The sequence below is a fragment of the Eretmochelys imbricata genome, chromosome 17 (assembly GCF_965152235.1).
Source record: "Eretmochelys imbricata isolate rEreImb1 chromosome 17, rEreImb1.hap1, whole genome shotgun sequence".
NCBI lineage: Eukaryota > Metazoa > Chordata > Testudines > Cheloniidae > Eretmochelys > Eretmochelys imbricata.
In genome coordinates this window covers 10770845-10798589 of record NC_135588.1, presented here as the reverse complement: position 1 = coordinate 10798589, position 27745 = coordinate 10770845, and the positions used below count along the sequence as shown (strand labels likewise).

At 42.6% G+C, this 27745-nt stretch overlaps 2 protein-coding genes across 3 annotated transcripts in view; both read left to right on the top strand.

Moving 5' to 3' along the window:
- The window catches only part of EXO5 (exonuclease 5), a 95350-nt gene extending 91490 nt beyond the window's left edge, over window positions 1–3860 (top strand). Inside the window, exons 3-6 of the mRNA XM_077836935.1 lie at window positions 432–667; window positions 1406–1510; window positions 1907–2079; window positions 3393–3860. Coding sequence (XP_077693061.1) covers window positions 432–667; window positions 1406–1510; window positions 1907–2079; window positions 3393–3860 — 982 coding nt within the window. The remainder of the gene's footprint in view (window positions 1–431; window positions 668–1405; window positions 1511–1906; window positions 2080–3392) is intronic.
- Window positions 3861–7749: 3889 nt separating this feature from the next.
- Window positions 7750–27745, top strand: part of LOC144276339 (tapasin-related protein-like) — a 38356-nt gene continuing 18360 nt past the window's right edge. Inside the window, exons 1-10 of one of the 2 annotated variants that reach the window (XR_013348227.1) lie at window positions 7750–7859; window positions 8864–9094; window positions 15644–15919; window positions 17612–17953; window positions 18874–19200; window positions 20008–20094; window positions 20578–20594; window positions 20684–20724; window positions 23626–23865; window positions 26567–26858. Coding sequence is in view for 1 of the 2 variants with exons in the window: in XM_077836319.1 (XP_077692445.1) it covers window positions 7814–7859; window positions 8864–9094; window positions 15644–15919; window positions 17612–17953; window positions 18874–19200; window positions 20008–20094; window positions 20578–20594; window positions 20684–20698 (1341 nt within the window). In the remaining variant the exon portion in view is untranslated. Of the gene's footprint in view, window positions 7860–8863; window positions 9095–15643; window positions 15920–17611; window positions 17954–18873; window positions 19201–20007; window positions 20095–20577; window positions 20595–20683; window positions 20725–23625; window positions 25684–26566; window positions 26859–27745 lie in introns of those variants that run through there. The other variant, XM_077836319.1, reaches the window with a different exon arrangement.

Below are 27745 nucleotides of genomic sequence, written 5' to 3'. Positions count from 1 at the left end.
CAGGGCTGGGGGGGAGCCAAGGCTTGTAGCCTCCCCAAGGAGTCCTGGAGATCAAATCTCCATCCGAGCAATTGTTCCCTGCTCCCGGCATCTAGATTCCTAACTCAGGGAGACTTTCCTTTTGCTCCGGGGCTGAGCTGGACATCCGCATGGGAGGGTGTGAGACACGTCCAAACTTGCCCTAATCTGGCTCATGCTCACTGAAAATAAACGACTGCTACTTACTGGGGCTTTCACAGAGGACAGTAGGAACTATACCAGTGTGTCCCTAACTTGGCACAGACTTTAAAGAGAGACTGACATCGCTCATCAATTTACTATTTCATCTTTGTGTAGTGGCTTTGCCGGAGAAACTTACTGTGCAAACTGCAAAACAGTTGTATTTTTAAAGTACTCTAGAGGGGGGAAACAATTAATGTATTTCATTATAGACACTCTGGAAAGCCAAACTCCTCAAGCGACCTGCCTCTGGAATCCGGGAAGATGAAAAGAAAGAGAGCACAGACTCCCCTGGAAAAATATGACCTGAACTACCTTTGCGTGACTGATCTGTCCACTCAGAGTTGGTGCGAACAGCAAATGGTTTATGGGAGGGAGCTCCCTCAGCAGCAGGCACCAGAGACAGTCGTGTTATTAAACACAGGGAAGAGCATACATCTAGCAAGAGGTAAAACTACCAGGATGTTGCAGTAAAAACTTCCATTTTGTTTTCTTTCTCCCCAGCCTCTTCTGTGTAGTTTATTATACAGTGCGTTGTTTCATTATGTTTTCTGCAAATATTTTGGAAAGCTTTAATATGTTTGTGAACAAATTAATTTACTTGTAATGTGCTGGGTCAAATTCTGCCCACAGCTACACCTGTACAAATCTATTGATGTCAGCAGGGATGCAAAGGTATAACAGTAAGCTGAGTTTCACCTTCTAGCCTCATAAGAGTCACCCAAAAGCATATACTTGCATTAAAGAGCAGTATAACAGACACTGCATTAACTATCCTACTATGCCCACTTCTGGACTATATTTAATTTACGGATGTCCCTGGAAAAAAGAAAGTGTTCCTTGTAATCCTCAGTGGATTGATATATTGCACCAGGGTTGAGGAAAGAGGCCTAATTTTGTATCGTTTTCTAAAATTGGTGATTATTTTCACAGAGAGGGCACTGGACTGGGGGTCAGGAGACAGGGGTTCTTCTATTCCTGGCTCTCCAACTGATCTGTTGAGTACCCTTGGGTACTCATCTCTGTACCTGATTCCCTTCCCACCTGTTGTCTATCTTGTTTATTTACACTGAAGCTCTTTTACCATGCTTCATGGTGCCTTGCACAATGGGACCCAGAGATGATTTGCAGCCTCAAGGCAGGACTGTGATAAAAATAATAATTGTTTTATCTCTTTTGAAACCAGAACTAGAAGTTCATGATGTAGTGAAAGTACATACGACCAGCAAGGAAGATTCGTGGGCGATAAAAATACTGAATCTTCTTTCTGTGATTCCAGTTCTACAAGCAGGTATGTAGGCAGGCAAAAGGTATTGTCATACTTTTTTTATCTTTGTTTTACTCTGTGTGTGTGTGTGTGTGTGAGAGAGAGAGAGTTTATATATAAAAATTTGTTGTGATCTTTGTGCTAGCTTGAAAGGATAACATTTAGAGATTGTCAAGACAAAAATATGTATTTTAAATTCCCTTGCCTGAATTTCTAATAACCACCTTAGATTATTAAAACTGAAACTCCTTGGGGAGGCATGCAAGCATTCTCTTAATCAGGTGTCTAAATGCAAATTCTTAAAATGCATCTTAAAAAAAAATGTAGTACAATTCCAAGAAGTCTGCAGTGTTACTTAAATCTTCAATCAAAAGCCAGCGAGCCTCATAAAATGTATGGGTATCCTATTTTGTATTCCAGGTGGTTGCGTGCGGGAGCTTCCAGTCTTTGGAATAATAGAAGATGTCTTCCTGATGGGAATTATTGATGAGCTGTGCTATAGTGCCAAGGGAGAGCTGGAGCTGAGAGAGCTAAAAACCCGAGGCCGACCTTTTATGCCTTCTGGAGCCCAGAAAAAGAGAGATTATTTCCAGGTGGGTAAAATATGTTCAAATCCATAGAGGGGTCTATCCAGTGACAAATATTTGCTCAGAAAACAAGCAACTGATGGGTTCCTAAAGAAGTACTGTAATATAATGACTTTTTGTATTTATATTGTCCCTCTTACACCAAAAACACTACAGATTATTGTACAATTTATATGTGAATTGCAACCATCTCTGGAACGAAAGAGAACAGTTGTTTGAGAGCCAGCCACCATTTTACACAGCTGTTTAGGACAAGAAGTATTTAGTTGAAACTAGAAGGGGAACTCCATGTAGGTGGAGTGTAACAACCCAAACTGGAATTCAGACCAGGCATCAGCGTTAACAACCCTTCTCTTGGGAAAAGTGTCCTAGGATCTTCAAAGACAGGTTTTCAGGACACTGGTTTAGCATCTCATGCAAAAGATAGAACTCCAGCAGTCCATGGCCCCCCCCAGATCATTGGTTCAATGCTGACTTGCAGAGACATACATCACCTACTAGACTATTGCCATCAAATCCCACAGCACATTGATTGGTTGTGCAACAGTAAGTTTTTATTTTAACTACAAGTGCACCCTATTCATGTAATTTGAGATCTGCTTTCAGCTGGGTATCATCAAAGCTGCCTAAAGGATTTATTTGGCTGCCTGCTTCCCATTTAGAATTCGGGCAGCTGTGAAAACCCCACCTTTTAAAGTTCAGCTGATTAAGACTCATTCTATCAGACTCGCGCCTCAATTTTGAACACACTTTATTTACACCTAAAAATGTACATACAAATAACTTCTATTACTAGCTCCTCCACATTTTCCTGGGCGATTCATTTATTTGGAGCTGACATATACCCTTACGGAGAGGGGCATTTCTATGTATAATACACTCGGCTTTCAAGGAAATATTGCACTGAGTAGCCTGAAGATTTAGGCTGGAGTTTCCAGTGAAGTCTGAGGCTATGCCTACCCTCTGAGAGAGGGGGCGGATTCCCAGCTCGTGCAGACATACTCACGCTTGCTCTCATCTGAGCTTTAATTAGTGGAGCATGGACAGCAGCAGATTTGGCCTGCCGCTCGGAGTACAAACCCCTCTGAACCTGGAGGGTATGTACTCATGGCGACTAACCTGTGCCATGGCTGCTGGTGTTGCCCTACTGTTTTTAGCATGCTAGTTCAGGTGAGTGAAAATGGAGTATGTCTATGCAAGCTGGGAGTCCCACCCCTAGCTGTAAGTGTAGACATAGCCTAGGGGAGTACAACCCAGCTTGTCGCATTCTATAACGCATTTTGCTATAGTGGATTGCTTATTATCTTCCCCCATTTCAGGTCTGTCTGTATAAATACATTTTTGATGCCATGGTGCAAGGACAACTGAAACCAGATGTTATCACCAGTCACATCCATCTGAGGCCGGAGCAGCCACTGGGATTGCACATTAGGGAACACGCTCAGAAAGTAGGCTTCACGGTAACCTGCTTTGGGGACCTCCTGGAGCTGATGTATCTAAACATGACGCTCTCCGACATCCCCAGCATTGACTGTTTGAAAATCGAATACAGCCACCAGGAAAGTAACACCCTGCTCGGGACAGAGGTGGTTCAGTTTGAAGAAGAAAAGGTGAGAGAGAGAGCACAGTACTACCTTGCTTACTGGAAAGGACGAAGGGAGGTACAGGGAGTGGAAATTGAGGAAGCATGGAAATGCCAATCATGTAGCTACTCAGAGATCTGTGATTGGAGAAGGAAAAGGGCAGAAGGGCCTGAACAGAGAAGTGGACCAAAGAAGAGTAAATGAAGACAGCCCTGTCCTCCCGGAAGGAGGTTCCACCTTACTGATGTGAAAATGTGTGTGCACTCAATTCACAGGGTTAACCAGTCAGAATGGAGCGGACCATAAGAGTGGGCCAAACCTATCACTTTACTAAGCAGAAGTCGTTGCACCAATGGTGAATCTGGCAGTGTTTTCGTAATGTGACATTTTAAGTGCTCTTAAGAAAATACTGTTTTAGATAGTATCTGTTGTTACAGAGGTGTAGTCTAAGGACCAGGCAAGCTGTGCAAGTTGCTGCACTTCTCTGAGCCTCCATTTCCCCATCTATAAAATGGGGGTAAATGCCTACCACATATGAGTTCTTTGAGGGTTATGTAATTTTATCTTGGTGAAGTGGTTTGAACATGAGAAGCACAATAGGGTTTTTTTATTTCCTACTGCTATAAACTCTTATGTAGAGAAGGTTTCAAACCATAACCCCACATCCGAACACACATAAACTTGGTGCTTCATCTTTAGTTCCTTTGGAGTAACTCATCCCTTATCCGTCTTCTCTGTCTGCTCTCCCAAAGATCCTATATCAGCCATTCTTTTAATAAGATTGAAGATGAACCCAGCTCTCTCCCAAAACCCATTAGTGCTACACCGGAGCATAGTGACATGAAGGCTGGAATTTTTCAAAGGTTGCCTGAATTTGGCACCTAACTCCCTTAGGTTCCTTTGAAAATCTCAGCTGAAGGCCCAGCCCTGCAAGGTAACTGTACGATGTTAAGTACCCTCACTCCGATTGGTATCAGTGGGAGTTGTGGTCATTCGTTGCCTTGCTGGGTCAGCCTCTTAAAAGTCAATCTGATTCCGTTCCTTGTGTAAGCCTTTAACCTTTTCATGTGTTGTCAAAATTACATGGTCTAGTAAGTAAGTAATTGAGAATCAGATGACTATTTAACATAATACTGGATTATCTGTATCAAGGAAAGTGTACTGTTTTTAAAATGTTTTAAGTATTTTACTGTGTAATAACGAAAATTCTTAATGGTGGGGGAAGAGGGGTTGTTTGGTATGTGTGGGGGTTTTTTACTATTGAAATCAAATGAATAGTAACTTTCACTGTTTCCACAGAAGGAAATTATCCTGTTAATTGAAATTTGAGGTGGGGGGCACGGGAAATAAACCCATTTCTCCTGTGTTGGACTAAAAACAACCAGTTTTGATTTTGTGTGTGCAAGGGGGAGTTCATTAGGAAGGAAAGATATAACTACTGCAAAACTTATGAGGTTTAAATATTAAAGTTAGAAGGGAATGCTCATCCATTGTGAGCTGTGTCCTCAACTGGTGTAATTTCATAGATTGGTTCCTTTGGGCCTTAAAACTTCTTATTCTGATAATCTAGTCTGATCTTTTGTATAACACAGGCCATAGAACCTCACCCAATAATTTCTGTATCAAGCCTCTATCTTCTTGTGTGAGTTATGGCATATATTTTTAGAAAACCATCCAGTCTTGAATGAAAGACTCCAAGTGATGGAGAATCCAGCACCTCCCTGGGTAAGTTGTCCCAATGGTTAATTATGTCCATTGTTAAAAAGGTGTGCCTTATTTTTCACCTCTGTGCTTTAGTTTCCCCATTTGTAAAATGAGGATCATGCTACTGACTGTTGTAAAGCACTCTTAGATCTGCAGTTGAAAAGCACTATTAGATATTATTTTTAATCTGAATTCGTCATTGTCATCTTCTGCCAGTTTAAAAAGCCATTACTATCCGTAAGCTCTTCCTTGCTTATAGATTGTGTTCGAGTCACTATTGAACCTTCCTTTAGATAAATTAAATAGTTGGAGCTTTTTTTTCAGTCTTTTGCACTAAGGAATTGTTTCCAAACTGCGAATTGTTCTTGTTGTTGTTTTCTGAATGCTTTGCAGTTTTTTAACATCTGTTGTGAAGTGTGGATACCAGAACTGGACACAGTATTCCAGTAGATGTGTCACTAATGGTGTATATCCAGGTAACTTTACTGCCCTTCTCCTACTTATACATCCAAGGATCGCATTCATTCTCTGTTATGGGATTTCACTGGGAGCTCGTGTTCAATTTATTGTCTGCCATGACCCCAAAATCTTTCTCAGAGTTGTTGCTTTCCAGGATACACTCCTCTATCTTATAAGTTTGACCTGCTTTCTTTGTTTCTAATTGTGTGACCTTGAATTTAGCTGAATTGAAATGCAGGTTGTATGACTGACCCATTTCCATCATGCCACCAATTTTTGTGTAATCTGCAAATTTTACCAACAGTTATTTTATATTTTCTTCCAGATAATTGGTTGAGAACAGATCCCTCTGCTGCCCCACTGTGCACAACCCCATTAGATGGCAATTCCCTATTTCTAGTTAGTTTTTGCAATTTTCTTAGCACAGTTGAAAACCCTGGTAAGAAGCAGGGTAACACCTCTTAACTGGGCTTTTCAATCATGTTCTGCTCAGCTGAGCTAACACGGTTGAAGAACACTTACTTTTTGTTCATTGCGACGTGCTGTAAAGGGACCAGACGTAGAACTGGTCCCTTTGGCTTATTGCTGGAGCACAGGACTGGCAAAAATGGAGATGCATTCATTGCCACTTCCTCTGCTGTACTGTGGGTATAAAATTACAGCCCTCCAAGCTGTCAATTTAATACCTTTCGTGGGTCCTAAATACTCAATGCTAAAGACTACGCCCCTATCGTCTAATACTAGACTATATATCAATGGGTCATTTGCAACATACTCTTTCTGTAGCTTTTTTCTCCTCTTTCCTTTATCCCATTATTATTCATGGTATTAATAAAAAATGGTCCATGACGCTAGAATCTTTGTAAACCAGAAGGCTGGCAGCTACTGAGCAATCAGTATCAAAAAGTTGTCACTGAGTACGTCAAGTTGCAGCGTGCGTTTACATTTTTAAACCATTCATAAATCTATACTGACTAATCCCAGATTATCAGATCATCATTATCACACCCATTTTTTTTTTGGCAGTCTTACTATTTGGTGTTTTCCTTAAAGCCCCAGCTGCTGGATTCAGGTTATAGTCTGAAAATTATTTACTCTTCGTATTATCGTAGCGTGTAGGAGACCTAGTCCAGGGCCAGGCCCTCGTTGTGCGAGGCACTGTACAAACACAAAAAGAAAAGGAGGATTTGTGGCACCTTAGAGACTAACAAATTTATTTGAGCATAAGCTTTCGTGAGCTACAGCTCACTTCATCGGATGCAAACACAGTGGTCCCTGCCTCCAAAGAGTTCACAGTCTAAGTGTCAGACAAGAGACAACAGATGGAGGCAGACAGATGGGGAATGCAAGGAAACAATGCAACAATATTGGCAGTGGGCTCAGAATCTCAGCTTTTGTTTTTGTTTTAAGTTTCTAGCTCTCCTGCTTAAGGGGGAAGACCTGGAAACTTGACCTTAAATGCTGCAACACCAGAAGGCAGATAAAACGTACCACACCTCTGTTATCTTTAAAATTTCATAATCTTTAAATCAATTGTATGATTTTTGAGCTGGATAGGATACTGTCTCCGGCTCTGCTCCTTGTGGGACGGTATTTACCACAGCTGGTGCTAAGGAGATCTCACCCAACCTTTGTTAATAAGGGGGAATCTAGAAGCTCCTATCGAGTGTGACTGGAGCACATTGCTGTGAACTTATTGCCACCTGTTTGTAACAGAGAAATAAACCTTAGCTCCTCTTTGGCAGCTATATCCGCTCTTTTACCTCTCAGTGGGCCAAGTTCTCTGCTGGCGTAACTCGATTGACTTCACTGGCGTTAATGCTAGTAGAGAATTTGGCCCAGCTGTTATGAAGTTTGTTTGACCAGGAAATCCCGCCCTGCAGGGATTGCAACAGCCTCTTTGAGAGAAATGAAAGTGAAATTGAGAGAACTGAAAGTTATGGGACAAGAAGAGTGTCTGTAGAGGGTGGCTCTGTATCTAAAGCAACTCCACTATGAATTGTAGGATTTACACCGCAGTTTGTTGCTTCCTATGCACTGGTATGTACACCTAGGATATTTGCATGTGTTATAGTGCTATGTAAAATGAGACTGAATCACTTTGTATGCTAAATTCTTGATCCGTTGTTGCCAGAGACTGTTGGGTGTTGTGATGATTTCTGTCCTATTGTAAAGATGAGATTATCCTTGTTGGCCTCTCGGTGCTTTCACTGCAGAACACTGCTGATCCAAATAGCCTAGATTTCTATGACACAAAAACAAAACTAAGATTTTCAAAAGTCTCTAGTGATTTTTTGGTGGTACCTCAGTTTTGGGGTGTCCAATTTGAGACACCCAAAATTCATGAGTCTCACTTTAAAACCTTAGCCTTAGGGGTTTTTTTTAATAGAAATGAACCCAAAATCTCCAAGTGAAACTCAGCCAAAACTGCTATTTTGCCCAGGTTTGTGATAGACTCCACATAACAACCAAATTTAGCTCATTTATTCCAACAAACTGAACCACAAATTCAAAACTTGGGCTAGGTTTGTCTGAATTGATGTCAGTCTGGCCTGCAGTGCTGGCGATTAATGAAACTTGAAATGAAGCATGATTTGGGGTTTTGCTAGAAAACTGTTTTGTCTGGGTTAATGTGCTGCGTTTGTAACTTTTATGTATATACCATCTTAATCATTTATATCATACTACAACCGTAGTTTAAATAGAACTTAATAATTACATTACGTTCTGTGACCAAAAAGCAAAATGTATTTGCTCAGGGAAAATTTTATATCTTCTGTTATTTTCCCCTCAAAAGATTTATGGATAAAGAGCCCAAAGTTTCTTGTACTCCTATAATGCAGAAAAATGGCCCTTCACCCTCAAAAAAAGTAATATTCAAGATACTACGGACCAAATGGAGCCATTAAAACTGTATAGAAATGGGGTTAGCTAAATGTATTACATTTTTTTCACATGGGAAAACAAAACTTAAGGGGTATTTTTTATAATTAAAAGATCAACAGTACTTTTTTTAATGCATTTGTGCATGTATTGCCTTGAAGGAATCCTAAATCACCATAATGGAGTTGCAACAGCAGGTTCAACCTTTAGTCAAAGTAGTAGGCAGCTTTCCTGCTTGTTTGAGACAACTGAAACAATCCCATCCTTAAGTGATTTCAAGTACATCAGACAGAATGCCTGGCTCCTGCTGAGTGGAACTGAATCGAAGGACACCAAGAGACCTCACTCAGAAAATCCTCCTGCTGCTAATACCCTCACGTTTATCGTACAAGGTGAGTAATCTGTTTAGATGCTCAGGCATATGAGCAAATTTGGGGGAATTGTAAAGTAGGTGCAGGCTGAGGCAACCAAAACTGGGGTCCCCAGTCTCTGGGCAGGTTGGCAGACAAATCTCACCTGGGGGGTGTCCTTCAGGTTGCTCAGGGATGGTAGCACACAAATGTTGGAATGCTGCACATGGATCGGACCCTGGCAGTGATCTCAGTGAGGGGACCAGGAGTGGTTTTTGGTGTTAATCCACCACTGTCAGGAAGCCGGTGATACGTTGAGATGGCCAAAAGGAATTCGCCAGTAAGGTTGTTTATTGCTTGCACTTGGTTGGAGGCCCCCCACAAAGAGAACTGGTGTATTGCTAGGCTTGCATTGTCTTCCCATCACTGTGGGTGGAGCAGGTTGTCCAGATTAGCAGCCTGAGTCATCATCCATCAACTGTTTAGCACAAGGGGGGGCCTTTCTGATTCAGGCAATAGCTTCCCTGTCTCTGAGGCCATATCCTCTCTCATTGTAGAGTTCCCATGTCAGCCTGCTGTGGAGAACAGTGATACTTAGCACTTCTGGAGCTCTTTACACCCACAAAGTCCTTTGCAAACATTGCTCACTCTAGCCTCGCCTTTGGGATGTAGGTGAATATTACCCCCATTTTTCCAGTAGGGACACAGACTCTTGTGATCTTCCAAAGCCACACAGCAAGTCAGTAGGGGAGCTGGGCCTGGAATTCAAGTGCGTGAGTGTATCCTACTTATCCTGTCTGGAGCTAAAGTATCAGTGGGCCTTGTTCTCGCTCATCGTGTTCACTTACTAAAACCTTCAGTGTCCTCCTCTGGAAATCTAGCTTGCTGTTGCTGTGGACTGGCTAGATGGCATATACAAAATGAAAGACTTGATATGAAGCAGGAGCTTGCCTGTGTTGTCATAGATGCGTCAGCTGGCTATGCCACAGATTGATAAGCAGGGTATGCCAGATGCGCATTACTTTACTTAGAATGTGGGAAAGAGAACAACCGGGAAATAATTAGTAAGACCCTATGAGACAATCAGACACATGAAGTTAGATTCCTACCTACCTCAGTACATGCATTAATAGATCATACAGAATAAGTCGACATCTTCAGAGCCATTCCGCATTTCGTACGCTCCTTCAGATCTTTGTGCCCAACTTACTTATTTGTGCACATGCTGTTGCCAGTAGAAGGTTGGGAGATTGTGATTCAGGCAACATAAGTGCATATGATCAAAGCACGGTGTTTTAATCCCTTATATTTAGGCCAAAGAAGAATGCATTTTCACTAGACCACAAAGAGGCATGTCTCCAAACTAGGGATTCTCTCTCTGCTAAATTTCAAGCTTCTCCCAATGAGGTATTAGAAAAGTTTTTAAAAGACACACCGAAGATGTTTAATAGTAGAAGTATATGTGTTCAGTCCCTTCATAATCAAAAATGGCTGAGCTGTTATTGTTCAAATTTAAAATTCATTCTTCGGCAGAGACCACACCTGGAAAACCTCTCTGCAAAATGAAAGTTACAAACAGAAATAAAGCCCTTTAGAATGGGAATGCGTAGTCAACTTTAATGATAACTGTTACTATGCATTCCAGCTATGATGATTCTCTGTTGCGCACACAATAGGCACATGCCCTATGGAACTCATTGCCACAAGATTTTGTTGAGATCAAGAGCTTAGCAGGATTCAGAAGGGATTGAATGACTATGAATATGCAGAGTTGTAACAATAAATTCTAATATATATAAAATCCTCATGCATCAGGCCATAAAACAACCTCTTACTTTTAGGGGTCAGGAAGAATCTTCCCTGAGGGATAGGCTATCCCATAACTGCCTACTGCAGGGTTTCTTGAACCTTCCTCTAAAGCATTTGGTGCTGGCCACGGTTGATGGCAGGATACTGGACTAGATGGACCTCCTGATCTGTGGCTATTCTTATATTTAACAACATTTGTATATATAGTATAAATATGTAATATATGAGTACTAGTGTCTACCTTTCTCAGCTGGGGACCCCACTTCCCCACTGCAAGACACAAAGTATGAGTTCTTGCTTGTGTCCTGCTGTGGGGAAAATTTGGCCCCTGGTAGTTTGTGTTTGTTAAATGAATAGATGCTGTGCTATATTCTAAAGTGGCCAGTAGATGTCAGCATAACATCCTACAACTAAGCATGCTATGCTAGTTGTTTGTTTACCAACAAGGGGGTGTTGATCTATGTCAGACTGTTTTCTGTGTGCCCACGCACCCTGACTTGTTTCAGCAAATATTTTTACGAGAGAGAAATGTAACAGAAGGATGAGCCTTTCCTTCCGTGAAAGAATGACAGTGGAGTGAAGATCTAAACAGTATGTGTTTGACACGAGAGGGTCCATTTTTAGTGTGTTTGACTGAAGAGTCTTCCGTAGATTCCCCCATCTATTCTCAGAATATCGAATGCAGCATTTTGAAAATATAGCAGAAGAAATGAAGCAGTCATTCAGATTACCATGGTGATGAGATCTCCAGGTATACACATACAGGTCTACGTAGGAAGGTAAATCTAAGGAAAGGGAGTTACCAAATACATACAGTAGAGCCTCAGAGTTACGAACACCTCGGGAATGGAGGTGGTTCATAACTCTGTGATGTTTGTAACAAAACTTTTTGGTTGTTCTTTCAAAAGTTTACAACTGAACATTGACTTAATATCGCTTCGAGCCTCTACTGTGCAGAAGAATGACTCTGCTTTCCCTTTGTTTTTTTAGTAGTTTATGTTTAACACAGTACTGTATTGTATTTGCTTTTATTTTTATTTTTTGGGGGGGGTGAGGGGTTGGGAGGTGTCTGCTGCTGCCTGATTGTGGACTTCTGGTTCCAAATGAGATGTGTGTGGTTGACGGGTCAGTTCGTAATTCTGGTGTTCGTAACTCTGAGGTTCTGCTGTCACTTTAGTCATGTTATTTTGTAATCCTTAATCACTATGATGAACCTGTTTTGTCACTCAAGTCAGCTGACCTGACTCTAAATACAACGGGGAGCAGAGCGGCTGTGTTGCGTAACTTTCACAATCAGCACAGGTCTATGTAGCTGCTAAACTGTTCAGATGTTTGAAGTATTATTGGTTTATCTCCCTTTTGTGGGGGGCAAGAGGACTCCAGATGGGAGTAATTGGCAGTGGGACATGGAAACCTTTTGGGGGACATTTTGGGGTTCACCCACACCAGTAAGGGGGTCAGTCACTGTTTGCCTTGTAACTCTGAGCATCTTGTGGCTAGCTGTGCAGCTTTTGTCCGGAGCTACAACCCCAACAGCCTGCAAGCCTCACGCTGGCCTTGCCCAACTTGCTTACTCCTTGCAGGCTGACCTTAGAACCCTTCCAGCCCTGAATTCACCCCAAAACCATCGTCCTGCAGGGTCTGGTCCCTCTACTGGACCCTCACCAAAAAAGTATTTGGTTCATTGCTTCTGCAGAGACCCTAAAACATTCCAATTTGTCAGCTTCTTAGAAGCTCAGACGTCACTGCATGTATCCGGCACTGAGGCTTTATAATGAAAGCAAAACAAGTTTATTCACACAAAGAGCATGGATTAAGTGGTACCAAGTAACAGAAATTAAGGTAGAGATGGTTACATGCAAACTGAATGTGCGCTGTCACTTTTAAAGCCTGTAACTTAGCCTCCTACATCTACCTTGTGTGCCGCTGTAAGGTCTGCAGCGTAGCCGCAGATCTTTGTTGCTAGGAGAAAGCTCTCCTAATGACAAAATACAACCACCCCTCCGCCCGTCTCCTTTCCAGCTTTTTACGGGCTGGCTTGGCCAGGACCCATCACAGAGATCAAATCGTGGGTTTTTTGCCTCCTTGAAGTGGAGGATAACTTAGGGGTCTGCTCCCTGTCTCTCTGTAGTTCAGGGTACCTTTTTAATTGATTCTTCCAAAAGATGCCCCCAGATAAAGTTCATTAGTTCAGGCTGAATAAAGGACCCCTGAGGTCTGAAAAATAAAGTTGGGGCTGGTTCCAAATTATCTCTTCCTTTTGTAACTTCTGATACAAATCAATAGCCCATTGAATTTGAGCCATATCTGCTTTGAGGTGTCATCCTCTTGTCTTTATCTGGAAAAAAACAGTTTATCAACTCTTCCCTCCCCCCAGCATGCCTGATTTAAATACCCTTTAATCACAGACTTCTAAGTGTAATACCAGTGAGCATTCATAATTCACATCCAGCTTTGTTATAGACAATTTACAATGATGATATTGACCAGGGGGTTGTTTGTTTTCAAATATTTCACAAGGCGTATTTGGTACAGAAATCACAGCAGTAGTGTGTAGGGTCCGAATACAGGGGTGCCTCGGGTCACAGTGACCGCAACTTAGCGGTGGCTGGCCGGCCAACCTGAAATGAGTTGGCGGGTCGTGTCCCAGGTTCTAGTGGACAAGTGCCCATGTCAGGGAGCCACTTATATATGTGGTTGGTTTGGCCGTTCAGAAGAACTGAGTGAGCCTGGCGAGTGAGGCCCCGATCCTGAGTTGTGGCTCCGCTCTAGTCGGTGCCTGTGAGGATGGCGGCTGCTGTAAGCCTTCTTCTGACACTGGGGCCTTCTTGGGGACAGACCAATCCCGGACACAAACCAGAGCAGCCCAAAGACTGAAATAGGAAATAACTCTGAAGGTTGGTCAACCTTGTACCAACTGCCCCAACTTGTCCTGACCATGCTCCCTTTTCCTCAGCCACATCCCTTGGGCATGCTCTGTGTGCCAGGGCAGCTGGGATGAGAATGGCCTAGAAGTCACTATGGCAACTCTATACCACAGCAGGATGGCACGGGCAGGGCTGATCCTCTGCTGTTCAGCTAAGCTGGCTTTGCCCTATTGCAAGGAATGATCAGAACCTGACTTCCCTTCAGCTCATGGTTGAGGCACTTCAGTAGGTCACTGTGGGCGTTACTGCAGGCGGCGATGTTTTGTGTGACTAAACGTAAGACTTCAGGGATTGTCTACACGGGGAAAGGCCCCGCAATAGCGCTAACTCCCCATGTGGACTCTTACCGCACCCTAAGAGCACCTTCGTGCACATCAGCTTAATATACTTTGGAAGTATTCCAAGCCAAACTGCATTAAGAGCGTCCACATGGGGAGTTGGTGCAGAGTAGCTAATGCACTTTAAATTCACACCCTCACTTACTGCATACTACCTTCCCTGTGTAGATAAGTCCTCAGTCTTTACCAGCATTAAATTCACTTAGTAAACGAATATTTAATCATTTTGCAAGAGTGGGAAGATAAATCTGCCAGGGTAAATCTTGCTGGGAATGTTGTTCGCTTGTGCTGTTATATCATCACCAGATAAAGTTAATCACAACATAGGTGGGATCTGCAGAGTACATTTTCCTCAAACTAGTCACAACAGTGTAGGAGGATTCAGAGAACAGATGTGCCTGTTGGAGCCCTTTCATGCAGAGCTGAGCATGGTAGGAGAGGAATCTGAGCTGCAAAGTTCAGATCTTGATCCAGGTTCCAAATTTCCCTGTGTGTCTGGGGGTTTGCTTCGGGTTTATCTTTAGAAATAACATTATTGTGTGATTATGATTAAGTGACTTATTGTGTGGCTCACAAATAACCTATTGTGTGTATGGCGAATGACAAAGAGCAGTGACAATATACTGCATTAAAGAAAGAATTTAAGGGGCAAGAATACCCCTATGTTTGTAAAATGTATCTGACTAAAAGGCACTCCCCAGAATATCCCATTATTCAGTCTGCTGAACTCTGTGCTTTTCCCAGTGCACTCAAGTGAGTGCTGTCAAATTCGTGGAGGGATCTCCTCATTCGCTTCTGGGGATTGGTAAAAGACAAGATTGTGACAAGATGAGCCCGGCAGCTGACCTCTAGAAATCAGGACATCTGTCTGTTTTCTTGGTCTCTCATCTGTTGATTTGATTGTTTCTTTGGCTATTCTTTCAGCCAGTACGAGGTCTGTGAACCGCGTAAGTCCTTCTTAAGCCTCTGTACAGGAAAGAGCTTCACCCTTTAAGCCTGAAAGCTCCTTAGCTGATATTGATAATATTCGACAGTCTGCAGGCTCAGTGATACTCATTTCAAAGATGCTGAAAACCGTAGATCTGGTGCCGATCTCACTTAAATCTTATTACTCCAGTGTAACTCCCATTGATTTCTGTGTAATTTCTCCTGATCAGGCTCTGTCGTGTCAGACCCCTCCTAAAGCCAGGGTAATTAGCCTTGAAGGAGAGGTGCGTGTGGTATTCGTTAACAAGCATCTTTATCTTAGTCCTGAGATGCTACAACCAAATTAGGGCCACAACTCCGCAACTGGGTCCATAAAGGCAGAGACTTGAGCCTGTTGTAAAACTGGGGGTTTGGGGAGGAGAATTCCGTGCTGTTTTTGCGTGTGCTGAGAGTTGATTACCACTGAGATTGAATAGGGTTGCATCGTATTTGCTGTTTGGGCTGGTGTGCGTAGATAGTTCAACTCTCTCCATAACATTGATGAAGAAGAGCTGGGATTCTAACAGGTGCATGTGTATTTTTTCATGCAGAGTCCTCACTGGATATTCTCCAACATGTGGATGAGGATACTGACAAGCTTGAATGTAAGATTAGCAGATATTTTACAGATAACACCCAGATCCTCTGGCCTGGGTTACAAACTCAACTTCATAAACTAGATTCATGGTTCACTGGCACCATAAAGCACCTGGATGACAAATTCACCGTTACAGTCTTTTTGGTACAATCAAGTGCCAGCAAAGAGGCGGAGAACCGAATTCCCGAAGATGTTTCTCAAGGCAACACAGAGACGTTTTATCTTTCAGGTAACAAGACTATCCAAAAAAATGAAATAATAATCCTGGTTTGCACTTCTACTGCACCGCCCAAATGAGGACTTTAAGTTTTACAATATTCATGTGGCATTGTAATGACAATGTGAGTTTGTCAATGAAATAACTAGCATCATGATATTTTTAAAATATCCCATTGGTGGGTTTAAAGTAGGGAGAAGCAGCTTTGCTAGGGTTGTGTATAATCTAAATAATGGGTCTCATTCTTATTTACACAATGGGAGTATTGCCAATTCCTGCGATTTTATTTGGGGTGTCCAGATATTTGGTGTTTTCCTTAAAGCCCCAGCTCCTGGAATCTTGTGAATAAGAGACCATCTCTACAGTCCTTTTGATAATAAATTAATTTGTCAAATATATATATTTTTTAGAAAGTAAGTTTCTAGGCTTCATCGTTATGGAGACAATGATGAAAAATTGACCCTGGTGTCTCTTAAAGACTCAAAACCTAGAAGGTAAATAAAAAAGAAGACCAAATGTTTATTTGTTTTTTTAAATCTCTTAATTTTTAAGCCAATTTCATGATTCTGGGAGGTATGACTCATGGTTTATGAATACTTAGGATTGCCAATACAGCTAATGCCACTTGACTCCAGTGTAGCTGGGTAAAGGGACTGGAAAGTAGATGTAAAGATAACTTGCATTGCCAGAAAAGTGTAACCTGGCAGCTTCTCAACCCAAATGCAAGTAATAACAACAATGGTCTGTAATACTATTTAGCAATGTCTAGTGTTTTGCATATTCAAAACCACTATGGAGACATTAACTAGCTAATGCTCAAAGCACCCTTGTGCGGTCAAGGATCATCTTCCCTTTTCAGATGGGAGATTGCGGCAGGGAGGCGGATTGGCTTAGTGGCAGAACAGAAAATAGAATTCAGACTCTGTGCTCAGCCCTCTCAAGCATGTTGCTTTCACACACTCACTTTCACTTTTACAATAGCAGGAGTGGGATTCTGATGGCCAAAAGATAGCCTCTTTGTTGAAGCCTAAACGTTTTTTTATTTTGTGTGTGTGTGTTTCAGTTGGCCGGCCAGCCCAGATTCCCAGTGTAAATTGGGAATAACTCGACTGAAGTAATATATAGATATAGTCTTTCACCTGAGGATTTTAAAGAATATTATAAATGTTTCCCAGTTATTTAGTATCATGAAAACCTAGATTGCAAAAACCAGTGTTAGTTAACTAAGACTTGTAGAGAGACAAGGTGGGTGACGTAATATCTTTTATTGGACCAACTTCTGTTGGTGAGAGAGACAAGCTTTCGAGCTTATACAGAACTCTTCTTCAGGTCTTGGAAACTAACTCAGTGTCCCTGCTAAATACGAGGTTTGAAACTTTGAGTTCTCAATATCCTGGGACCAGCACGGCTACAACGCTGCATAAGACTTGTAACACAGTTATGAATTATTGAAGGCTAATTGTACCCATTATTCAAATGGAGAAACTGAGGCACAAAGCGATGTTAAATGGCTTGCCCAAGGGCACAAAAGAAGTTGGTGGCAGAGCAATGAATTGTACCCATTTCTCGCTCTGACCATATATAAGCTTTATTCTGTAGTATGGGTTTGTGTGTCTTTAGATGGCAGCTTGTACTCTGACTGTGTTTAGCACCATTGATCCAAAATCTGGTCACTCTAATGATGCTTTATCATCTGCATTACAGGTGTATTCTTGGTACGCACAGGACCCTCTGTAATCCAATCTGGCTTGAATAAGGATGTCCTCCTCAGCTGTGCTTTCTCAGTCGATCACAACACAGATGTCACCATCAAATGGATATTACAGCAGAAAGGGGGACACAAAAAGCTGATATTTGCCTACAATGGATCTACCAGGCAGGTGGAACACAAGGATAAACGGGCTGAAATGTTCCTAGCAGAGATCCCGAAGGGGAATGCTTCTCTCTTACTAAGAACAGTGGGAGTAAGAGATGCAGGAACCTATTCTTGCCAAATATTGGTGTCCTCAGTGCTTTGGGCACAGAATATCCAGCTGGAAATAGTAGGTAATTGATTCTTTTTAAATATATTGGGCAATGCTGAAAATTTTGTATTATCTTCATGTAGCAGGATAAGAGGATACTTGCCTTAATACGGACGGGTGATCGCTTAACAATCGCTGTGTATTATTCTGTATTTATGAAGTACGCCGCTGGAATTGAGCAAAGGGGGAGAATTTGTGAGGCTCTCGGACAGGATCCAGTCTCCTTGCCCACGGGATCGCTATCTGGTGCTTTTTTTCCCACCACCCTTTAATTATGTCTCTGTGGGATAAACCCTGCTGTGTCTAACTCTATCAAGGAATAGAATCAGGGACCCAAGACCAGAGCTTGGGGCAGATCCAGCAGCAAGGGTTCGTGCTCTCCCAAGTCTGTCTTTCCATAACAAAGCTAGGGCAGCTGACTTTTAGCCAGTGGAGCATCCTTTGGCAAGTCCTGCAGTGCAGCCGGGTCATATTCAGCAAGCTCCTTTTTTAAAGGATGTCCGCTGCGCTTAGTACCTGTGTCATTTCCCTTTTCTATGATAAACTTAACGCCTGTGGGTGGTACATGTCTAAGGGTTTTTTAATGGTTCCATGCCATTCTTCTCAACCAGCCAACACGTAAATGTGGGTCATGACGGGTCAGGGACCCCCAAAATAAGGGGGGGACACAAATATATTCATGGTGGAAGCTTTATAATGCTGTGGGATTCCTTCCTTTGGTGGAGTGAAGCTCTGTGTTGTGATTCTGTGTTTCTGGTGCAAACAGTTTTCAGCAATATAAGTGAGGGAAACCAAATTTGTGTGGATGGGAAGTAATTTGGGGGCTAGAATCAGTGATCTCTTTAGAAATGAGGGACATTAAATGGAGCCATTTTAATAGCAGAGTTTGCTTATTTTTAAATGGATCTGGATGCAGCACTGTAATAACTTTTTTTTAACCAGAAAAGCCCACGGTGACCCTGAACGCTGCTGTCCTGTCTCTGGTGGAAGGAGACGAACACAAGCTGGTCTGTGACATCAGTCACTTTTACCCTCATGATGCCGAGGCTCAGTGGTTTCAGGAACCAATGCAGCAGGGGATGCTCCCACATTTGGTGACTCACGTTGTCTCTAGTAGTCACAGGCAGAACAGCGATGGGACTTACAGCTTCTCCAGTTACTTCCTGCTTAAGGCCTCCCTCAGGGACGATGGGTGTCGGTACACCTGCCGAGTGGAACACCAAAGCCTAAAGCACCCAATCAAGAAAAGCCTGATGGTGAAAGTGACAGGTACAGTGTTCACCGGAGGAAACGGCATTTAACAATATTTCCATTTTTGTTAAAAAACAGAAAAAAAACCACCCTTTTTTTGACCCCAAAAAACAAAGAAAAATGCACAGCAAACTTAATTTATAATCAACGTTTTGGGGGAGGGAGAATAGAAATCCCTTCCTGACCAGTTTGACCCTGTGATTGATTGATTGATTTAATTTGTTAAAGAAAAACAGTGTGCCTGGTGCAGTAGAAAGTGTAGGAACAAAGGTGGTCCTTGCTCGGAAAAGCTTACTGAGTGTGCTTGTGTTTCCGTGTTGTTTTGAACTCCTTTCCATTGGGCAACAGCAGAGGAGCTCTCTTGGAGAGATTTCAGTGAGGAGTGGAGAGTGATTTCGTGAGCCTTAAGTGTTAGGACAGTGGACAGTAATAATAACCACCCATGCAATCTTTGTGCCTATGTATCATCTCTCACCCTCATGCTCAGCTATCAAATATCAATAATAACCTTTGTTCAGGGCACTTCCTGGGGGTTAATAACTAAGTCCTCTCAGTCTCCGGCCTTTAACGCCATGTGGTCGTAAATCCCACCTCAATCATTGTTACTTTGATCCCCAAAAGTTTCTTGAGCCTCAGCTGTGGTTTGTTCTATTTATTTTATTTTGTTTTTAATCCTCTGCAGTAGACTGGTTTTTAACACACACACAGATGTAATATGGCTTCATTATTGTAAATCATATCTATGTCCTCTAAGAAGCAACAGGGTGTTTATTCTTCTCTGCAGGTTGTTCTTATAAAATGGTTCTTTTATTTATTTATGGACAGAATCTACCTCAGCAACTTGGCTCCTTGTCATCCTATTCGTCGTCCTTGCTGGGTGTCTTGTTGTGATGTTGTATTTTCTTTACCAAGGTAAAAAAAAAAAAAAAAAGCGTGTGAAAACCATTATTTGGGGTGGAAAGGAGTTTGCTGGCATCCCCATTATTTATTTGTAGTATTGTAGTGCATAGGAGTCTCAGTCATAGAGCTGGACCCCACTGTGCTAAGCTAAAGACCGTCCCTGCCCCAAAGAGCTTACAACCTAAATATAAGAGTAGAGGCAGCAGATGGATACGGACAGGCTGGTGGGGGAAGTAGAAGGAAACAATGAGGCAATACAGGTCAGCGTGGTGTGCAGTAGCCTCAGCACACCAGGGTTCTATTGAAATACCGGGTCAGATCCCCAAATGGGGTAAATTGGCCTAGCTCCATTTAAGTCAGTGGAGCCAGGCTGATTTACACCATCGGAGACTCTGAGCCCAAACTTTGAACTGTAACTGAGTTGTCTGGTTATGGCTGGTAAGTGGTGTTTATAGTTCCACATTCGGACTGACCCGTCTTTCTTTTCTACCCTAGGGATGAGCACCAATAAGGTAGGTTTCGGTTCTGTTTTCTACCCATTCGCTTTATGTTGTTTCCATTGGGCTGTTCTCTAATGTGTTTGTCTTTGTTTCAATTTCAGCCAAAACCTTACTAGAGCATGAGACCGTTCAATCCAGTCAGGTAAGAGGCAAAGGATCCAACTTGGTAATCTGCAGTAACCTGTCAGGGCACGTCTACACCACCGGCGGCACCGAGCTTGGGTGAACAGATGTGGGGCTCGCACTACTGCACTAAAATAGCTACGTAGGTGATGTGGCTTGGGCTGGTGCTCAAGCCCTGAAGCCAACGGAACGGGGTGGGCTTCAGAGCCAAGCTCTGGCTCAACCCGCAGCTTAAAAATGCTGTCTGAGTAGCTCTTTTTAGCACGGTAGCACAAGCCCCGTGAGCCCAAGTCTGTTGACCTGGGCTCAGAGCCTTGCTGCTTCTGGCTATGAAGATGTACCGAAGAAAGAGCGTGGGTGGAATTTTCAGAAGCACTCAGCATTAGCCTAACTCCGCTCTCACTTGAAGCAACGGGATTTTTATCGTCGACTTCAAAGGGAGCACAGTTAAGGTGGGGTTTTCCAGAGTGCTCAGCATTGCCCTATGTTGTTAGTGGAGTGTGTATAATTTAGAGATAAAGAGGAAGGGGGGGTCAGGAATCCTGATCTCTGCCACTGAGTAACTTCATCAACTCGGGCAAGTCAATTATCCTCTCTGTTTTATTGACCCATCTGCTGAATAGAGATAATAATTATCTGCTTCTCACATGTTGCAAGGCTTCACTCCTGAATATTTGTAAAGTGATTTACTTTGATGAAAGGGGCTGCATGTGTGTTTAAAGTTGTTTCCATTTATTCCCAAATAGAAATAACAGAAGAAACCTTTGTTTTTTCCCCAATATATTTTTATTGCAGTCGGAAGCGAATAATAGTATTGCATGCATTTGAAGAGTGATATTCTGTTTTTCCAGCATATACTAACTCAGAGATCAGCACGATGAAGAGTTGCATATTCATAGCACTGGGCAGTGCCCACAGGTAGATGGTGATAGGCTGCTGTAACTTAGATGGGCCTCGAGCGGCTCCTGGAGCAGCCCCAAATCAGGAGGGACCAAATGTAGCTTAAAGCCATCATATTCCCAACTTCCCCTAGGCTGCAAGTTCAGTACTGTGCCTCTAAGAGGTGCAGTGCAGAATCACACCCCGCAAATCACTACACTGTCAATTGGGCATCTAACTCTCTTAGGCTCCTTTGAAAAAGTCTAAATCCCCTAGATTGCCTTGCAAATCTCAACCCAGGGCATCTTTACCTGTAATGCTCCCCTCCTTTTTTTTTTTAATGCAGAAAGCAAATTAACATCTAACCTCCTGAGTGACAATACGTCTTGCCTTATCTTTTCTTTAATTTGCATTTGATTTAATTAAGAAAAACAAAGATGCTTAATATTTTATGGCCCTGTGAACATACAGTGCAGGTTGTTATAAAATTTAAAGTCTTAATATAGTGTTACTGCATAGTCCTTTACAAACTTTTCTTGTGAGACTCTCCTGAAGTTGAAAGCCGCCGCTCTTTAAGGAGTGCACAAAAAAGCAGACTGCCAAATTGTAGGATTGGAAGTAAAGAAGAATTCTGTCTCCAGCTGAAACTAGAGAGGAAATTTTAGAAGGACAGAATGTAATTATCCAAGCTGGAATTGGGTCACAACAGCAGGTTAACAACCCTATGCTTCAAAAAAGTCCTCTGAGTATTTAGTGACCATAGAGTTATTGGGACGTAAGTTCTCCTCCTCACTGGAAATATTAGGACTTGGGACCAAATGAGACATAAAAGCTTGCAACCATAAGAGTAAAGACAAAAATACTTCCTGAGGCTGGTTACCATGGGGCTAGGATTTTGGCTCTCAGACATAAGCCCTTAAAACTGAAGCAAAAGCAAACAAAAAATACCGAGTGCCTCAGTATCACTGAGAGTGGGATCGGATCACTCGCAGGTTTTTATGCCTTTAGTTTGGTTTGCACTCGTTTCATCTTCTCTTTTCAAATCCCTCTGTCTTATCCCTTTGAGAGCAGTAGGCTCATGCTCTCATTTGGTGTTTTCTGTGACCAGACTCTTATTATGGTGGCACCTAGAGGCTTCAGCCGTCATCCTGGGCCCATTGTCCTAGACACTGTACACACACTTAGACAGTCCCTGCCTGAAAATGCTTATAGCTGGAATAGGCAAAGGACAGCAGAAAGCAAGTATTAACCCTGTTTTACAGGTAGGAAACTGAGGCCCAATGCATTGAAATGACTTGCTTGAGCTCACACAAAGTAGAGCTGGGGACTAAACTCTAATTTCCCGAGCCCTAGTTCAATGGGCGATGTCACCCTCTAACTTCAAGACTGCGACGGAAAGTGAGGTGACCCTTTTTTTCCAGGATCTACACAGCTGATCAGCAACTGCTAGAGAGAACACTTCTGTGCCCGAAGGCCAGGACCTACCACTAAGAGATTGGGTCTTTTGTTCAACTATGTCGGACAGTTTACCAGGGACTCTGCAGTCCACCCAGTGTCATGCAAGTTGCTCGTCGTCCATGCATACCTGCCAGGAGACCCTAAATTAATATTACAGATGATCTGTTCTGATGGAAAATAGCTTTTCAGAGGAAACACATGTTTGTGAGAAATGTTCATCTTACGAAATGCGTCGAAACAAATTTTGGCTCAGGTTTTTTTGTCTGTTCTTTGTTTTTTTCCTCTTTTCTCCTCCCTTTCTACCAGCAAAGGGAAGTTTAAAAAATACCAGAAATGAAACTGATTCATTTCATCAGAACAACTTGGTGAAAAATTTTGAACAAAACAAGATGATGTTCATTTTGTTCTAGGTTCTTTCCAGAAAATACTTACCATTTTTATCATCGTCTACACATTCAGTCTAGTGGAGACAGAAAACTAGTGTGCTCTGTGTAAAGAATGATGCTCCAAGCAGGCCAGGCTTTCAGTTTAATCCTTTTAAAGAAATCAATATAAAATATCCTTTTCTGTCCCTCACTTTTAGGAACTGCTGCTCCCTAGCTGAGGAATGAATCACAACACAGAGAGTGGAAAGAAAGAACGTGTGCTGGATCTGCACCAGGAGCTCTAGATGGTGTTTCTCCGAACATACACTTTGGAGCCATTTACACTTGTACAAGCTACTGCGGTGGGAGTGGAGAATTCTGATTTGCACAAGTTGTAAAGGAATGAAAAGTTGAGCCTGGTCTGGATATTTTTGTACTGCTATGAATGTTGCTTAGTGGTATGAATTCTTATTTTTTTTTTTAAACTGATGCAGCCGGTAGGTAGTTATGCCAGTACATCCCCGTATGTGGACACCTATTCCCCTTACTACATGGAAATAAGATGCACTAAAATAACTTCCTCCGTGCTAGCGGGGATTGTATGCTGGTATAGTTAATGGAATACAACTTGTATGCGGACAAGGCCGTAGATAAGATCCTTTAAAATAATGAGCCAGATTTCTTGTTGCCCGGTCCCTTGTATAATCATTTACACAAGTGCAGAGTGGGTGTGAAACATTCCCAGTCGGATTTACTAGCATTTTGCACTGATTTGGGCCAAGTTTACACAATGGGAGTGATAGTAGCATAGCAACCTGTAGGATATGAAAAGTTTGGTTTTTTTTTTCTTCCCCCGTCGCCGGAAGACCCACCTCCCTTAGCGATGGTAACGAGGCTGATGGAAGCATTCTTCTGCCGACCTAGCTATGGCGCTCAGGGGGTGTAGATCTATGTAGACCAGGCCTTTGGGGTAAAAAACTACACAAGGTGCAGGGCGGTGGAGAATCTGGCTTTATGCCCTCCAAGGGATTTCACCAGGATTTCTCAGTCATCAATCAGATGTCTTGTATTTGCATGTTAGGATTGTGATGGCTGGGGCTTTTTGGGGTGTGTGTTTCGTTTTTTTAAAGCCACATGGGTGCTCAGGTACACTTATCCTAGTAAATGACAGCAAGAGTCCTACTCTATTCCCTCTGTCTTGCTTCCACACTTGCTGGTTTGAGCACCTTCTCTGCAGTACTTACCATCTAAAACAACCTTCCTGAATCTCTCTGCTTTATCCTTCCACATATCTTCAAACGTGTCTTTGCCCTGCTTAGTCCTATTCATTTGTCTCTTGTAGATACAGAAATGCTTTATTTAACATGCAGACAATACCTTCCGACCAGTGTTACTCTAACTTGTGCCGTCTATTGCCTGCTCACTGGTTAGTATCATTCACATCTGCCTTAGGGACACAGTTTGCGTGAAAAAACTTATGCAAAATGGGGGTGCATCAGGTTATACATGCCATTGCTGAGGCGTGGTTTTTACACCGGTGCTTCTTTTTGAGGAGTTAATTTACTGTGTGCCCCATTTTGGGCACTGGCTATCTTCTTTAATATTTATGTGCCTAGCCAAGAATTAAGTTGTGCCCCTGAAAACAACCCAGAAATTGAAGCTGCTGCCAGACTGCGGCAGCCTGTTTGGTAAGTAGAGAATATTCTACCAGTGCCCTGCCATCTCTGTGGGCTGCTTGTTGGGTTTCTGGGTGATATTTAAGGTATTGATTTTTGACCTATAAAGCCCTAAATGGCTTAAGGACCTACCTACGTGAGACTCTGTCCTTGAGCCATGCAGCTGCAGTTGAGATTAGCAGATGTGCTGGAGTCCTCTGAGGCTACTGGCTGAGCAATTCTCTGTGAGGACCCCACGGCTTTAGAAATAACTCCCATCTGCAATAGACTGTCTGATCAGCTTCAGGGCACATTGCAAATCTTACCTTTTATTCCCCAGGTATTTGAAAATGGTAGTTGCATCCAGGCAGGTTGGTTATAAGGGTGGGAAATGGTTGGAAAGAAAAGGTATTTGAATTTTAACGTTTTCACGGCCCCTGGCGGTCATTTACGTTGGCTTGTTTGGCTCTACTTGGAATATCTTGAAGTCGTGTTGTGGCCCCTTTTTAGTATTTGTGCAGATCTAAATCAATCAAACTGCTTGCTGGCTTTCTTAGTTTTGTGAAATGCAAAGAGGTCATTAAACAGCAATAAAAACACATAACGAAAAATTCAAATACATTCTGATTTGTTTGATTGGATTCTTAATCTCTGGCTGTTGGCGTAAGGTCCGTGGATTTGTTATTCCTCATGTCTCAATATTCCCACCCTGTTTTTCCCTGTGGCTGGTTCTACAACAGAGGCTTGCCATTGTGTTTGACAAGGGTTCGTGTGAATGTTGTTTTTGGTTTTGGTTGGTTTGCATCCTCCGCTCCATAGGGGAAAGTTACATGGTTGCATGGAAAGGCTGTCTATATACTGGGATTTTAGCCACGGGTGTAGCTATGTTTACTCCAGTACGAGTCACACTGGGACTTGTCAGAGCCAGTGGCTGAAATTCAGGCCCCGTTGATTTATATGGGGACAGGACTGCATCCCTAAGGTAGGCCAGATGAGGTTTGAAGTCTTGTTTACACAGTGCCCTTATCGAACCAGTTTGTGGCTGGCTCCTGTGCGGTGGGAGAAGGCGGTGAAAGAGCCTCCCCCAGCCTTTTCCTAATCACCATCCTTGCTCTGAAGGAAACCAAAGACTGCCCCGGCTAGCACCACACCCGTTGGACTGGATGCTGCAGTTGGGAAACACGTGTGGCATCATCTTTACAGGTGGTACAGCGACAGTGCATCCCAGGGCCTCCTGCCAGAGCACTTCATCATTGCCCCTCACCACTGTAGAATCTGGTGCAAAGCAACAATTAACCCTCATCATTTTAGGCTGAGGGAGAAGAAGGGCGTTAATCTCCCTTTGGCTCCGTCAAAAATCCCAGCTTTATAGTGCTTTGCACTCTGCCTGCTGCATCATAAAGAGACTAATACTCCCATGACACTTACCACTGTATTATCTTTGAGGTATAAATCAAGGAAGATTTATTCTGCCTCCTGGTTTTGTTTCCCTCTTTTGTTACAGTGTTGAAGATATAAAGTTGCAGGGACAGTGGAGTAATACCTTAACAAAGAAGATTAGCCGGTGTTGCTCAAGCGTCAGACATTTTTTATAGTTTGTTCAGCTGAAGCTTTAGGAACACTTTACCAGTCATGTGGCCTCCAGACAACATCAGGAGGGAAGGATCTGGGACATTGCAACTGAATTTCCAGACTACAGGGATTTAAATGAGGCCTTATGCGTTTCAGTGACCATCCAATTTCATGCCTGGCACAGGGAAAACGTTTGTAAGGGCTCAAAGGTTGGTGGAATCCAGGTAAGCTATGCCAGGAGGTTACTGTAATGTGCATGTTTTAGACTAATTGAATACTTATTTTCCCTTCTTTCATGTGGTTTGATTAGTAGTAGGGACCAATGTTATTTCAAGGTATCACCCTAAATTACTTACGATGAGCCTTGAAGGGAGGGGGCTCTGCTTCAAAAAAGTACTCTAGTGAAATAAATTCACCTCTGGAAAAAAAAGAGAACATGAGGGCCAGCTTCTCAATTGGTATAACTCTTGCTAAGTCAAATGAACTTCAGGGATTTCTACCAGCTGAAGGTCTGCCCACCATGTTGACCGAGACCTGGCCTACCCATTTTTATATAAATATATTTGTATAAAGCACCTTTCCACCAATATAACTGGCCTTGTCACATGAGGGGCAGGTACCACTTTGATGCCAGTATTGTTAGAGCAGTACAGCTTCTGCCTGGAAACAAACCCACAGACAACGTACAGGGCACTGGTATTCAACAGCTTGTTACTTGCAGGTGCTCTTAACCACAGGGGCAAAAAGTCATCACTTCTTGTTCATCTTACAGTTTTATGGAGCTTACTGTTGTAAAGAGACATGATGCCTGAAAATGGCACTATGTGTTAGTAATGGCCTTTGTGGTTTCTGTAAAGTAAATAATTCACAACATTAAAAAGAGAGAAATACCCAATTTGAGGCTGCTGGTTTGGAAAATCTATTTGAGGTCAACTCAGATCACGATAAGCAAGGGCACTCATTCATTGTTCTAACATTGAATTAAGGCACTGGCCATTTATAGCGTTTAGCAACTGGAATGGGTAGCTTCAGTGTCAGATTTTAAATGGCCAAGTACCTACTTCAGTCAAGCATGTGCGTAAAGCTAAGTTTAAAGTTCCATTGCATTCAA